Genomic DNA, 14,900 nt, shown 5'->3' with positions numbered 1-14,900 from the left:
TCTTCCTTTAACCTTCATGGAAGATGTGACTGGTGTCTCTAATACCCAGATGGACTCACACCTTTAAACTAATGCCTCTAGTCTGTATCTTAAGTTGTTTCTGAATGCAAAGATCACCAGACCAGAGCCAGGAAGCCAGAGTGACCATCCTACCTCCTCAGGGATTCAGCTATGGCACTTGCAAAACGAGGACAAGAAAATCCCAACAAGCTCTTACATTGTTAATTCTACCTTGTTTCCAAGGTAGAGGAGCTGTATTTTCATACACTCAGTTAATTTGTTCACCAAACATTTTATCGAGGATGTACTATATTCTTGGCACAGACTCAATAATACAGACCTGCGATGTGGTCCCTGCTCTCTATGACTATCTGGTGGGAACTAGATAGTTAAGTTATTACAAGTACGTTGTGATCACAGTACTGAATAAATGCTGTAATGGGCATATTAGATAGATGCTACTGACTGAGAAAGTGCTTCCTACTCAGATTGTGGGATCAGGGAGGTTACCTCAAAGAGGTGTTCTCTAAAGAGAATTTTGGACGGTGTGTTGACCAGCTGGCCATGGGAGCCCAGCCCCAGCAGAAAGGATTGTGTGTTCTTAGTTAGTTGATGTATTAACTTTATACTTATTTCATAAAGTTTATTTACTTAAGTAATCTCTACATTCACCGAGGACTCAAATTCACTGCTCTAAGATCAAGAGTCCCGTGCTCTTCCGACTGAGCCAGCCAGGCGCCCCACTTCATACTTATTAATTGCCTTTTTGTTTATTTGTACTTTACCTGACTCCAAGGTAAGAATCTGTGGCACTTAAACCAGTTTCTAAATTTAATTATTTTTGGATAGACAATGATGTTACTTTGTCTTCATCGTGAAAATGAAGATAATTCAAATGCCATCATTTTTATTTCTTTGTTTTCTAAGATTTCATTTATTTATTTGACAGAGAGAGAAAGAGCATGAACAGGGGAAGGGTCAGAGGGAGAGGGAGAAGCAGGCTCCCCACTGAACAGGGAGCCCCTACGTGGGATCAATCCTAGGACTCTGGAATCATGACTTGAGCTGAAGGCAGACACCTAACTGACTGAGCCACCGAGGACTCCAATATTTTTATTTCTAATAGCTAAATTAAACCACTTTAGGGGAAATTCTGGTAGATGTGAAACATAAATATGCTCTAAAATTCTTTCAAATTGCAGTACCATGTGTTTGTGTCTTTGTCTATGGGAGGTTATAGCTTTGTGTGGAATGTCAGAATCAAAGGTTGATGTCTTTTATTTCTCCACCAATCGAGGAGGGAGAATCCACTAACTAACCTTCTAAAGCTAAAATATTTAAAGACTAAAGCAGATGTGGCATAACTGCTGGTTTGCTAAGTCTCTTGTGGTTTATAAAGATATATTTTATGTTTTTTATGATTACGGGATGATGCTAAAAATTTTGTGGGTAATAATACCGTCACATTGGAAAGACTGCATATAACATCTCTGGAGAAGATAGAGGATGCTACCTGGCTGTCAAGTCAAAGTAAAAGATGTTTAATTTGTTATTAAGAAAAGCAGTTAAGAAATTTTATTTAAATTTGATCCTTGATGTTTGAACATCATAAATATGAGGACATTAAGTCATATGTTCGTAAGTAGATTTCTTTTTTTGCTTCTTGACACAAAGGGATACGTTTTCATAATTTTTAAAGATTATTGTTGAATATATAGCTCTTAGAATGATCATTTATTTTAAATGACTTTACATTTTTTTTAGATTTTTGATTTTTGATTCCTTTGGCACCTGTACTAGATGCTGATATAAACTAGTTAAATAGCATTTGGTTTAAACAGAAAGACCGAAACATATATGCATATTGATGATATTTTGTTTGTTGGATCTTTCTTAATATTACTTGACTTTCTGTGTTTTAATCTCATTTTTTCATATTTTGGGTTGAAGCCACTCCAAAACTTAACACCTAGGAGATTTCTCACTTATGGTTCCCTTTAAAAGTGCTAAAATCTCAGCCTCTCAAACAAGAGACCAAGCTACAATTTAAAGAAAGCAGTGGTATTGATAAAGGGCCCTAAGAATGTTGCCACCTTCCGCATGTGTCTTCTGCTTCAGCCTTTCTTTTAAACCAGCAGGAGAATTGAAAGAAGGATAAGAGCCTTGCCCCGTCCAAACACTTCTGGCATGACAAGCTGGTCTTCTGAAGTTTCCCCTGCTGCTTTAGAAAAAGGAGCCCCACAGACAAATGAAAGAGCCATGGGCACATTCACATGCATAGCACCTTCCCTCCAAACACCAAGTGGCTTTAGATTGCTGGTGTTGGGGTGGTTTGGCCTGAGATGAAGAATAGAGACTTGAGAACCATTTGTTTTCACACCATTTTGGGTGAAGTGCTGTATTTTTCACCTTAAAAGGCCATTTAAGAAGAAAAATATGGTTTAAGAGGAGGACACAATTTGGAAGCCATCACACTTAATGGAGTCCCTTTTAAATGTAACCCTTTGTCCTATCAATTCTCTTCTAAATTAGTTGTCACTACCCAGAAGAAACCTACCTTTGATAGTCTTATGCTTTTGCTTAAAAACACACAGTGTGCTATATGTGTTTTCTCATATCCAGTTTTTAAAACTCTCTCATAAATTCTGTCGCTAAACTTACCCTTGTTGAGTGTAGAATGGAACACAACTTGTGTATGCAGGGTGACCAGTCTGTTATTACCATGGGCCTCTGCATCTGGTCACACGGATTATCTCAGAATTGAAGGAAAAAGCAAACTATACCTAAAAGAGAGGCGGCCACGGTGCAGAGTTTTTTTGTTTGTTTTTTTGTTTTTTGTTTTTTGTTTTTTTTTTTGTTGTTGTTGTTGTTGTTTTTACTGACAATTGACTTGGCCAGCCATTATTAGATGGACTTTGTAAAATCTGGAGGATCTCTGTAAAGGAAGTAATTCTTAGAGGCAGCCAGGCAGTTTATTATACTTGTTGACACAGCTCTGGAATACTCATATAGTTTTGGAGTTCTGAAGAGATTAGAGGGTTTTGAAGTAAAGTTGTTTTCTTTCCAATCCTTCACTCTTCGTTTGTACTTTGTGTTGAGTGGCCTGCTTGGCGTCTCTGCCTGAGAGACCCACTCTCCACTCAAAGGTAACATTTGGAAGGTTGAGTTTCCTCTCCTCCCCAAACAAATAGGCATCCCTTCTAAATTCCCAGTTTTCATCAACTGTACACCATACCATACCAAAGATAGATTCTCAGGCTTATGCTCTTGATATCTTTCAAACTTGTATTTCTTCTTTGCAGAATTCATCAGTGGCCCTCCACACAACCTGTCCCACTTCCTTTTCATCTCTACCACCTTAATCTGCGTTCACTTTCTCTCCCTCTCTTGCTTGGATTAGGCCTTTCGACCTTTTCAGCTTCTACCATGGCATCAGCATAGCTAATGCACCATATTTTGTGTTATTGTTCCCCTATTCAGTAATTTCAGGGATTTCAGCTGGTCACTCAAAAGCTTTCACTAGTGTGGGGGAAATGGGCAGGTGTTGGTCCAGGTATAGACTTCCAGTTGGAAGATGAAGAAGTTCTGGGGATCTGATGCACAGCATGGTAGCTCTAGTCAGCAGTGCTGTATTCTGCACTTGAATGTAGCTGAGAGGGTAGATCTTAAATGTTCTTACCTCAAAGTAGAAATGGTTACTCCGTGACGTGCTGGAAATGTTAGCAAATGCCACAGAGGTCATCCTTTTGAGTTATATATGGTTAACAAACCAACACACTGTACCTGAAGCTTACACAATGATACGTGTCAATTATATCTCAGTAAAATTGGGGGCGGGGGGGCTGAGAAAGAACTTCCACCAGCTTGTGGATTAACTGTAGTCAACTTTTCCAAAACCAGGAGCCAGTCTGAATTCAATCCCTTGCATAGAAGGGGCCCTCGTCTGCCTTAGGACCTTGTGCGTGCCATTTCCTTATTTCCTTCCTCTCCAATATTCTTTGCTCTTTTAATCTGGTTCAACTTTCTTCCTTCACAAATTTCAGTGATTAACCTCTGTCTGACTTTTAAAATTGGCCCTTTCACACTGATTTACTGAGTGCGGACTGTGTTGATTTGCAATTATTATGCACTATCAAACTGTGCTTTTCAGTTTGTTTCTGTGGGTGTGAAGAGTAAAACTCTTTAAAGGCATGAACTACAGTTTCAAATTTTAAATCTATCTCCAGAGAGGGTCACATAATTACATATTTATGTCTCGCATGTAATTTCTTATTACATACAACCTTGTCGTATTTTGTCATTAAACTGGTGTTTTTGTTAAGTACAGAACATTGGAAGATTTTTATATGACACATGTATAGATTGCTGTGGACCTTAAAAATTATTCATCCCAATTTTTATAGGATGGGAAAAGGATGAAAAGAGACCTTACATAATAATTTCAGTTCTTCTAACTTGCTTTCCCTTCCTACCTGCTGTTGTCCCCCCTTCGGAATCCAGTGCCTCCCTGGGATACACACATATACCCAGAGAAAGCACATACCAGTATAATTCTCTAAACGTTGAGGAGGTGGGTGCTTAGTAACTTTTGACTGACCAAAGGGCAGCACAGGACAGAGCAAGAAATGAGGCTGAGAAAAATCTCTATTCCCCTGGAAAGTGAGAAAGGGGGAGAAGAGAGACACTAGAGGATGGTGTGACCCAAGTAGAAGCAAGGAGTTCTGGCAGCTGTTCTTTTCTCCTTTGTTTTCAGCATTCCCACCACCCACAACATTTCTGTCCTTGGCCTATGTGACTTATATAGCTAAAATATCCTAGAGTTCATAACTCTTTCTCATATATGTATATATATCCATATCTCTCTCTGTCTCTCTATATATAGAGATATATACATATACATATATACATATATACATATATACATATATATATGTATCTTTATCATCCTTTCTTCTGGAGTAGCACAGAAAACCTAGCCAGGTGTTAATCTCTGGCAAAGTTTATCACCACATGTATGTGTGTGTGTGCACATGCATATATACATGTACATGCACACACATACTTGGACATATGTACACATGGCTGATGACTTCTCACAGTTTATCTCAAGGCCACATTGTTTCATGTTCCACTTGGTTGACAGAGCAGCTCTGACCTGACAGGTTTATCCATTAAGAATAGGATCGTGTGTATGAAACCAGCTTAATTCTTAGCAAGATAATGCCTATGGCTTATGCAGATTTTGTTGTTGATTTTTCTCCCCTTATATGTAACTCAGGAAGTCTGTGTCAGTATAAATCAGTGGTAATGAAATCAACATTACGGAATCTTTGATACTGCATTTGCTAAAAGCTTTCTGGATGTTTAATTTGGCTTTTAATGATTGATATTATTGACAGTGGAGAAACATTTTTGATGGATATATTTGCTCACAGATTTTAAAAAAATCTAATCCCTTTTTTCTCTTTGAGTTAGAGTGCAATGCTGTTGGAGAGGGAACAGTTCAAATGTGGTCATCACAGGTTGGTGGCACCAAAAATAGAAACTCACTTAGGGTAAAATTTGCTGTCAGGAAAAATGGAGCGTTCTTTCTGAACTCAGGAACGTGTGGTTCATGTGAGCTTGCTTGTAGATGGTTGCTACAATAAGGCTTCTTTCATACAGGTGTGTTTATGCCCCAGGCTTGCTGGCCACAGTCCATTCCATTTACAGAAGCTGAATTAAACAATAACTACCACATTGCAAAAAATGGCGGTGGGGGGGGAAAGAGGGGGGGAAAGGTGAGCGTCAAAAGAGATGCCTGAGAGCTTTGTTAGGGCCAAGAAAAACCCTGTTGCAGTTGTCAGAGCTTGTTGATGTTGCTGGGAACGGCACTTTTTTTTTCTCCTGGATTTTGTGGTTCTGCCTTAGGAAAGAAAGTAAAATAGAACGGAAGAACAAAGTCCTACTCTATAAATCAGCAGCTGCTCCTTGCCAGATCAAAGGAGTGACATTTTTGCTTCTGGACTACTTGTCCACTTGAGGGCTTGACAGGCAGCTAACAGCTGGCCTGCTAGACTGTATGGGAGAATCAGCCTACATCTTCTTCCAAGCAGATGACAAGCTAATCAGAGAGATATCCATAGCAGAGGGCATGTGAGTGTACCTTGATCTCCTCAAACATATCTAATACATAATTGCTAAACAGCTTGGTGCATTTTTGGCAAGTTAATGCTTAGGTAGTTTCCACTGAGAAGTAGGATAAAGAATTAATACTTCAATCAAAGGTGATCGTGAAGGCTAAAAAGATCCTAGATTTGTTGGAATCTTCTCCTCTTAGAGTGAATTAGCAAATGGCTAGGTACATAATGAGAATTGGCTTAAATGTATGTAACTGATATCAAGTGACTGGTTGACTTTTCAAAGCCCAGTTAGGCATTAGTGTTTAGGTAGATGAACAGACAATGGGTAATTGGTAATTCGAAAATGATGAATCCTGCTTTTTATGCTAATAGAATTGGATAAAGTTGTAGGTATTCTCTGTCTGCAAAAGGTTGTTTTCAGGAGCCCCATCAGGTGTGTCGCTATACAGATCTGGAATTTTAATGTCACTAGTAATATTTCTAAAGTAATTCAGTTTCCTCTTGATTTCCATCTGCCATAAATCATGTACAGGGTGAGGTAATATACTGCAACTTATGTCTATTGACTTAGTATTTTATCTTTAAGAGGATAGATCCTAGATATGAATAGCTAAGGAAGTGTATGTGTTTTTCTCTCCCTTGCTTTCAAGTAGTGTTGAAGGATCACTTTTATAGTACCTGATAAATAACCACATCTGAATAATCTGATGGCATTCCGTAAGAATAACAGTCCTTCAAAATCATAACCTGATGGAATGTTGTGTTACATGCCATCAGGTCTGATTATACTTATGGGGTAATGTTTATTGTTGCTCAGTTTTTAAAGGAAATAAAGGATAATTTCCTATCTTAAAGAAAATTTCCCAAGTACTTTTATTAAAGTCTCTACTATTGGCCATATAATCTTTAATCAGATAAGATGCCAAATTCTCCAGATCACCTTTAAACTTTTTTAAATTATAAAAGTAATTATACTTATTACTATAACTCAAGCAGTAGGAGCACCTGGGTGGTTTAGTCGGTTAAGCATCCAACTCTTGATTTTGGCCCAGGTCATGATTTTAGGGTTGTGAGATTGAGTCCTGAGTGGGGCTCCATGCTGAGTGTGGAACCTGCATAAGATTCTCTATCTCTCCCTCTCCCCCACCCCTGCCAACCCCATACATGCACTCGCTCTGTCTCTCTCTAAAAAAAAAAAAAAGAGGGGATCCCTGGGTGGCGCAGCGGTTTAGCGCCTGCCTTTGGCCCAGGGCATGATCCTGGAGGCCTGGAATCGAATCCCACATCGGGCTCCCGGTGCATGGAGCCTGCTTCTCCCTCTGCCTGTGTCTCTGCCTCTCTCTCTGTGTGACTATCATAAATAAATAAAAATTCAAAAAAAATTTAAAAAAAAATTAAAAAAAGACAGGAAAAGAAAACTCAAACACTACAGAAATACATGTAAAAATAAAAAAAGGGAGGAAAGAAAAGTCTACCATCTTCTTCCTACCCTTCCCCGAGAGGCTAAGAGAAAGAACATTTCCATCAAAACATGTTATTGCCCAAACTTTTCCTTCAGGAAGTACAGAGGAAGTAAAATGAATTAAATTGTTAGAAATTTTTTGGGCAGCCCTGGTGGCCCAGCAGTTTAGCGCTGCCTTCAGCCCAGGGCGTGATGCTGGAGGCCCTGGATCAAGTCCCACGTCTGGCTCCCTGCACGGAGCCTGCTTCTCCCTCTGCCTGTGTCTCTGCCTCTCTGTGTGTGTGTCTCTAATGAATAAGTAAATAAAATCTATAAATAAATAAATAAATAAATAAATAAATAAATAAATAAATAACTAGAAATTTTTTAATCACTTGCCTTGAGCAACAGACAACTCTTTAGGTCTGAGGTAGCTTTAGAGAACGATGCATGCATTTTTATAGCTAAGTTTCATTATTGAAACAATCTTTGAAAGTGCCTGTTTTTGGAAGAGTACTGGATCATCTGTTTGGTGTGTGATCTAGAACAGGACCTCTCAAACCTCAATGTGCATAAATCGCCTGGAGATCCTTTTTTTTTAAAGATTTATTTATTCACGAGAGACAGAGAGAGGCAGAGACACCGGCAGAGGGAAAAGCAGGTTCCCCACAGGGAGCCCGATGCAGGGCTCAATCCCAGGACTGAGATCATGCCCTGAACCAAAGGCAAACACTCACCTGAGGAGCCACCCAGGTGTCCCACCTGGAGATCTTTTAAAATCCTGATTCAGACTCAGAAGTGCCAGGGTGAGGACTGCTGTATTTCTACAGTTCTAACAGACTCAAGGTGGTATTGATGAGACTGGTCTGTGGAATATGCTTAGGCCTACAGGGGTGCAGAGAACCATTTTAGAGAGTGTGATTCCAAAATAGCTTGTCCCACTACCCAGTACCCCAGCAGATGCCTACACCATTGTCTAAAATCCCCCCATGCCGTTTGCGTTTATTTTTTTTAAATATATTTTTTAGTTTTTATTTATTTATGATAGTCACACACACACACACACAGAGAGAGAGAGAGAGAGAGAGAGAGAGGCAGAGACACAGGCAGAGGGAGAAGCAGGCTCCATGCACCGGGAGCCCGACGTGGGATTCGATCCCGGGTCTCCAGGATCGCACCCTGGGCCAAAGGCAGGCGCCAAACCGCTGCGCCACCCAGGGATCCCCTGTTTTGTGTTTAAATTAGCTGACTGCTGGCCCCTACCACATGGACACATGGTACTTGTAAGGGTAAAACATGATACTACCCTCTTTTCAACTCAGCATGGATTTGCTTAATAGTCACTCATATAGTCTTATTCTTACCTATGAGAGAACAGAGCTCTTTAGGAGGGGACATTGGATAGGTGCATTTTGAGTGTAAGCTAACATTTAATGAGCTCTCACTATGTGTCGGGCACTGTGCCAGGCAACCTTACGTACAGTATGTCCCTCGATCCTCAAAACAATCGAGGCTCGGGATCCCTGGGTGGCGCAGCGGTTTGGCGCCTGCCTTTGGCCCAGGGCGCGATCCTGGAGACCTGGGATCGAATCCCACATCGGGCTCCCGGTGCTTGGAGCCTGCTTCTCCCTCTGCCTGTGTCTCTGCCTCTCTCTCTCTCTCTCTCTGTGACTATCATAAATAAATAAAAAAAATTAAAAAAAAAAAACAATCGAGGCTCAACCACTGCCCTATCATAGACAGGAAGCAAACCAAGGTGTGGAAACTTAAGCAGACTCACCCAAGGTTACACAGCAAATAAAGGGCATAGAATATGAGCCCATTCTCTCCATCACTTCATTTTATAGAGAAGTCTGGAATATGGGACCGTGATTGAGAAGAGGTTACTCAAAGGAGGGCATTTTAGTAAAGAACCTACATCAGCCCTTGTAACGTGAGGGGAAAAAACTAGATAAAAGATTATTGAAAAAATACAGTAGAAGGGCATTAAAATATTAGCTTCCTTATAATTTCATCCGGAGCCTTTCATGTGTTCGGCATGAATATTCCCCTACTCGGGGCATATTCATAAAGCTACAGAATGTTTGCGATTCCAGATTAGTATCATGTGTTCATGCTGCAAACTTCTGAGTAATTAGTGCCTGTGCTTTTAGAGTTGTAGATAAGTCTAGTGTCTCTCAAATTATAAATTAATCTGTAGCTTTGGGAAATTATGAACTGTGAAGGTGTTTTTGAGCAGCCCGTGGATCTCATTCGTTTACCTTCCTTTGCTCACAGCTGTCTGTGAGAAAAGACCCCTTGTCTAGCCATCAGGAAAAAACTTATGCATGACCCAAACGTTCATGTGCCTTGAGTACACGTTCAAAGACATTAAACCTGCATAAGTCACCGATTGAACCATTTTTAATAGATCTCCCTGAGAAAACCCCACTCAGCCACAGCCACAGCCACAGCACAGAGAAAAAACTTGCTCTGTGTGTGCAAACTAAAAAAAAAAAAAGAAGAAGAAGAAGAAGAAGAAGAAGAAGAAGAAGAAGAAGAAGAAGAAGAAGAAGAAAGACCAGCTAACTGATTTGTCAAGGTCGAGGCTTCCTTGTTTCAATCGCCAATCAGTAGCAAGCTTGGTGAGTGAGCACCCTCACTGGTGAGTCCCAGGGCTGGGCAAAGTGCGGAAGCAGAGAGCTTCTTCATTTCTTAATAGGTCCCCAGTCACCCGGCTGCCTCTAACCGCTCTTCCAAGTTAATCTGATCCCCCTTCAACAGTTTAGCCCCTTTCCTGGACCAGCCCAACCCATGGAAAAGCTTCCAGGGATTCCTGGTCCCTCCTCAGAGCATTCAGGGCTGGCGGCCTTCCAGGTGACTCCACAGCGGCCTGCACTTTCTAACAAAAGGAAGGCTGCCTACAGGAGTTGGTGACCAGGTGTGGCACGAAGTTAGTGAACCAGAAAGAAGGGATTTATCAGTCATTTAAAAAGAAGGAAGGGGGGATGGGGGAGAAAGAAAAGAAATCAACCAACAAGCGGGAATGACACCTAAGCCTCCTTCTATCAATCTGAAATATGCTTTGGAGTGAAAAACCTTTCAAAGAAAAAAAACACGATGGTCAGATTTCAGTGGCAGAAAAATGTGCAAAGCTGAAAAGTTTGGCTTTTCTGTGGGGGGTGGGGAGGCAGAGGTGTGGTTTGGGGGTGGGGAGGTCTCTAGGAGCTCTCTCTAGCAAGACAGCAGGATGAGATTTCAATGGTGTTTTGCTCTCTGGGTTTTTTCTTTAACCATATCCTTCTTTCATCTCTAAGATGACTCGGAAAGGCCTCGTGATTCTTGGAAAGTCATTGAATTTATTTCTATAATTGAGTTATTTTTAAGCTAACAGTCAGTATATGATTTTTAAGAATCTCACATACTAATGCATTTTCTATTTTTGTGAAATTTAGTGAGAAAGTAGATAGTCTTAGTAGATACTCTCCAGAGTCTTTGTGTGCGCCTGGATACTAACTTTGTGTTCAATACAAATCAATGGAACTAGTGCACTTTAGGGTACTCGTTCCCTAAGGAGTCACTAATGGAATTATCTGTAGCCCTTAAAAAAAAAGTCACAATGAGGCTAATGAAAATTTTTGCTAAGTGAAATCTGGATAAGGCACTGGGCTTACTTACTAGCACATTTTATTTATGGCATTTATCATACATGGCACATTTTACACACAAGTTTTACAAATCTCAGAATGTTTTTAAGAGCTATTTAAATTTCTAAAAGACTTTGTAATTTCAGGTTAAATTGTTTATACCAATAAAGAAGTATACTCTATATCCTCAACTTCAGAATCATTCTGAGATGACATTAAAACTTAGAAAAATTTTTAATATCAGATACAGATGAAAAACTTAACAGTCTTTGAATTGGAAATAACTTGTGGGGGTTTTCATTAAAGTTGGGTGCAGCTTGCTGCATTTTGGTTAGTTGGATGTCTTCAGCAATTTTTCAAATGTTTTGGGTTTGGCAAAGTCCAAAATGTTTTTGCCAAGACCCTCTTTTCCCCTTATTTTTTAAACCCGTGTGAAATTCAAGGATAACTTAATCCATATGTGTCTGATTCATTTACACTTAACTCATCAAAATGTTATTTTGTAAGACCCATTTAATATCCAAAAAACCTTTTGAGCCTTTTTAAGACAAGTCTTTTGTCTTTGAACCAGTGAGTTGTCTTTTTCCATATGAATGGAGCCTTGGACCTTGAAAGATGGAAGATCAGTTGATTTTCAACTTAGACTCTTCAAATTTTAAGTAGAATCAAAACTTGATATTCTGTTTACTGCTTGAGCATTGAATAAGGTCATTTTAAAATATAGATCAGAGGAAGTGGAAAAAATTTTATGCCATGTAATTTGGGAAAAGACTGCTTTGGGAAATTTTATCTTAGCAAACTAAAGAAATAAAAATTACTCCTAGTTTTATTTATTTATTTATTTATTTATTTATTTATTTATTTTTATTTTTATTTTTTTTTTTAGTTCATAGCTAAATGGCTCCGTTTTATGTATAGTGATGTGTTTTCCAAGAGTGGCCTGTGGATCATCAGTATGGTGGGGTGATTTCATTCTTTTAGTGTTAAATTGTTCTTACAGTCAACTCATTAATTGTTCGTTTTTATAACAACATCTATGGTGTTTATAAGACATCCCAAGATCAGGGGAGTTGACAATTGGCAGGAGTCGTAAGTTAAGAGATTTCTGAAAAATTGGGGCCCATATGTTTTTAAAATTCTGTGTGATTTGAAAGAATGTGGTAGAATTCTGAATCTGGCAAGAGATAGCGCTATGGATCAAAAAACATTGTTTAAGAACAAAAATTCGGAGAAGCTAAATGGAACCCCAAGTGAATAAAAGCAGAATGTCTCCGACCCTTTGTAAGAGGAACTAGTTGAAGACTTTCCGAGGCTTCTATTTGTATTTGTTTAGTAGAACTGGGCACAGAAAGGCCATGGCCATAAGTGCTCGTGAACATCCAGTCCATGCCATGGTAACTCGTTGAAAATGTAATACCCGAGTGGCATTTCCAAGTTCAGCGCTCCTATAAAGACCTGCTAGCACACAGAATGCTTTTTTTAATGTTCTGTATTGTTGTGGGTCCCCCACTGAACAACCTTTTGAGCGGACCCCGTTTTTCCTAATGTAAACATTCTGACGAGTATCCAAAGAAATGACCTTTGAGTGAACCTCTAACCTTCCCCGTAATTATTTGTTTGAAGACAGTGTGGAGTTCTCCTGCTGAGAACTAAGAACCATGATGCCTTGCAGCTCTGTGAGGAAGGGAGTGTTTGGGGGAACTGGAGAGAAAGACATAAATAAGGGAACCACCTCCAGATGTAAATAATAAAAGAGCAAAAGGGTGAAATTAAAAAGGGAAAAAACAGCAATTCGTCTTACCTAAAGAGTTGTCCTACGGGAAGAAACAAAACCAGGTTTGTAGAACGTAAAGAAGAGGTGAAACACCTCTGCCACGTGTGTCCTATGTTAGAAACGTCATGGAGGAGAGAGGAGGTTTCCCTCCGGGCTGTCCTGAGCATCTCAGTTGGTCTGAACCTGAGCTGATAAAGAGAGCTTGGGGGGGGGGGGTGGAAGAACTGCGGGTCAGGCCTCCTTGGTCTCAGTAAAAACAGTGAGGAAAGAGTAGATACTTAAGTCCCATTTTTGATCTAAGAGATGCTTCTGGAACACTTTGTGATCTGGTCAGTCCTCAGTACCACTTCAGCGCCAGGTGGGAATGAACAGGCCGTTCCCCACTCGGTTGCCTGTCCCCCCACCCCCAGCTGAGGGGGTGTAGCATTTTTGACAACCCAGCTATACTTGCCTAAGTAATAAAGAAGTGCATTGTTTTGCAAACAAACACCATATGCAAAAGACTCCTTTGGTTTTCTTGCAGCTATTATTCTTCGGCCTAATTGTATTCCCACTAGAGCGCTCACCGGAGGCCTGAACAAGTGTGGGCTGCTGTCCTCCTGGGAAGGGACTTCAGCTCCTTAGGAACGCAGAGCTGCCGACACACACTAGAATTTTTCTGGCTAATTTCAGAGAATGGGTTTTCAGTTCCTGCCTGTGGCCCCATGCAGACTCATTAATCATTAAGTCCCCCTGCACTTAAGATTGGAAACTGGAAATACTGGGAAATGTTCTAAGTGGGTATATTTTTAAGGAACTGCTAGCTATAGTCTAGGCATCCTGCCCTCCCTCTGTGTCCACCCACCCGCCCCCCACCACCGCCAAAATGCACAGCCAATGAATCCTGTGCATCAGCTCAAATGCACGGGCAATGCACGCCATTAAATGTACAGGAACAAGGGTAACTCGCAAATGGTAGAAAATTGTTTTGTTTTTATTAAATTTGGAGAAATAAAGGAGATTTCTTATCATCTTACTCTGTTTGTACATGAATATTTGATGGGCATTATTAAACATTAAAGTAACATGAAGTAGGCACTTATTTTTGGATTTCCAACAAAATTAGATCCAGGCTTCTAGACGAAATAAACTGCTTCTCCTTTACATTCCTGTGATTCAGCCACCACCTGATTTGAAAACTGTTTTTTGGGCTCTAATATCAACCATGTGTACCTGAGGCTCTGCCTTTCTAGTGGGTTGAAAGGTGGCTGGGTTTATGGTTGGCAGTTACCTTATCCCTGCCCTGGGTGTCCCCGCTTAGGCTGGAAAGGCCGCCCCCAACTGGCACTGACCTCTAAATGACCCCTAACTTTACAGGCTTAAACTGCAGGAGTTGCCGAAGAGCAGAAGTCTTTCTGGCCAGCACTTATTACTGCTGTGTTGGTGATAAAACTTCAGACAGCCTAATTGATGGCTTTGCTGACCTAACAATACCTTGTGAAAGCAGAGTGCCAGAGCCTGGTCTCCATTTATGACCAGCTGCAAGGGGAAGCTAGGTCTCCCTGTGATGGGGAGTTTAGGGAAAGGGGGGAAAAATCTTCCAGTCTGTGAACTTTAACCAGTCTCCAACTTATTCAAGAAGCAGAAGCACGATTGCAAAATTAATGGACGTTTTCTCAGGGAAAACTTTTCTTCCCCCCTCCCTGAACCCGCGTGGCAAGTCAACCTAGAGTGGGCGATAAGGTGATGGAAATGATCCAGTGAACACTGAAGAGGGAAAAATCGCCTGTGGATTAGAAAGATAATTTTCGGTAGGCGTCTGACCGTGTGGTATGCTCCTCAGCGTTCCTGCAAAGGTGCTTGCAGGGCCCGGAAACTGCATTGGGTGATTGGCCTTCTCTGTTCTGTTTCAGGTTTATTAATGCCAGAAGAAGAATAGTACAGCCCATGATTGACCA

At 40.5% G+C, this 14,900-nt stretch overlaps 1 protein-coding gene across 1 annotated transcript in view; it reads left to right on the top strand.

The window, feature by feature from the left end:
* MEIS2 (Meis homeobox 2) overlaps nucleotides 1-14,900 on the top strand; it is a 206,570-nt gene that overhangs the window by 185,932 nt on the left and 5,738 nt on the right. Inside the window, 1 exon segment of the mRNA XM_055316857.1 lies at nucleotides 14,856-14,900. This exon segment is cut by the window's right edge and continues 14 nt beyond it. Coding sequence (XP_055172832.1) covers nucleotides 14,856-14,900 — 45 coding nt within the window.

This window comes from Nyctereutes procyonoides, unplaced genomic scaffold, assembly GCF_905146905.1.
Source record: "Nyctereutes procyonoides isolate TBG_1078 unplaced genomic scaffold, NYPRO_anot_genome, whole genome shotgun sequence".
NCBI lineage: Eukaryota > Metazoa > Chordata > Mammalia > Carnivora > Canidae > Nyctereutes > Nyctereutes procyonoides.
Note: the sequence above shows the minus strand (reverse complement) of the source record. Positions and strands in the feature narration are given on the sequence as shown.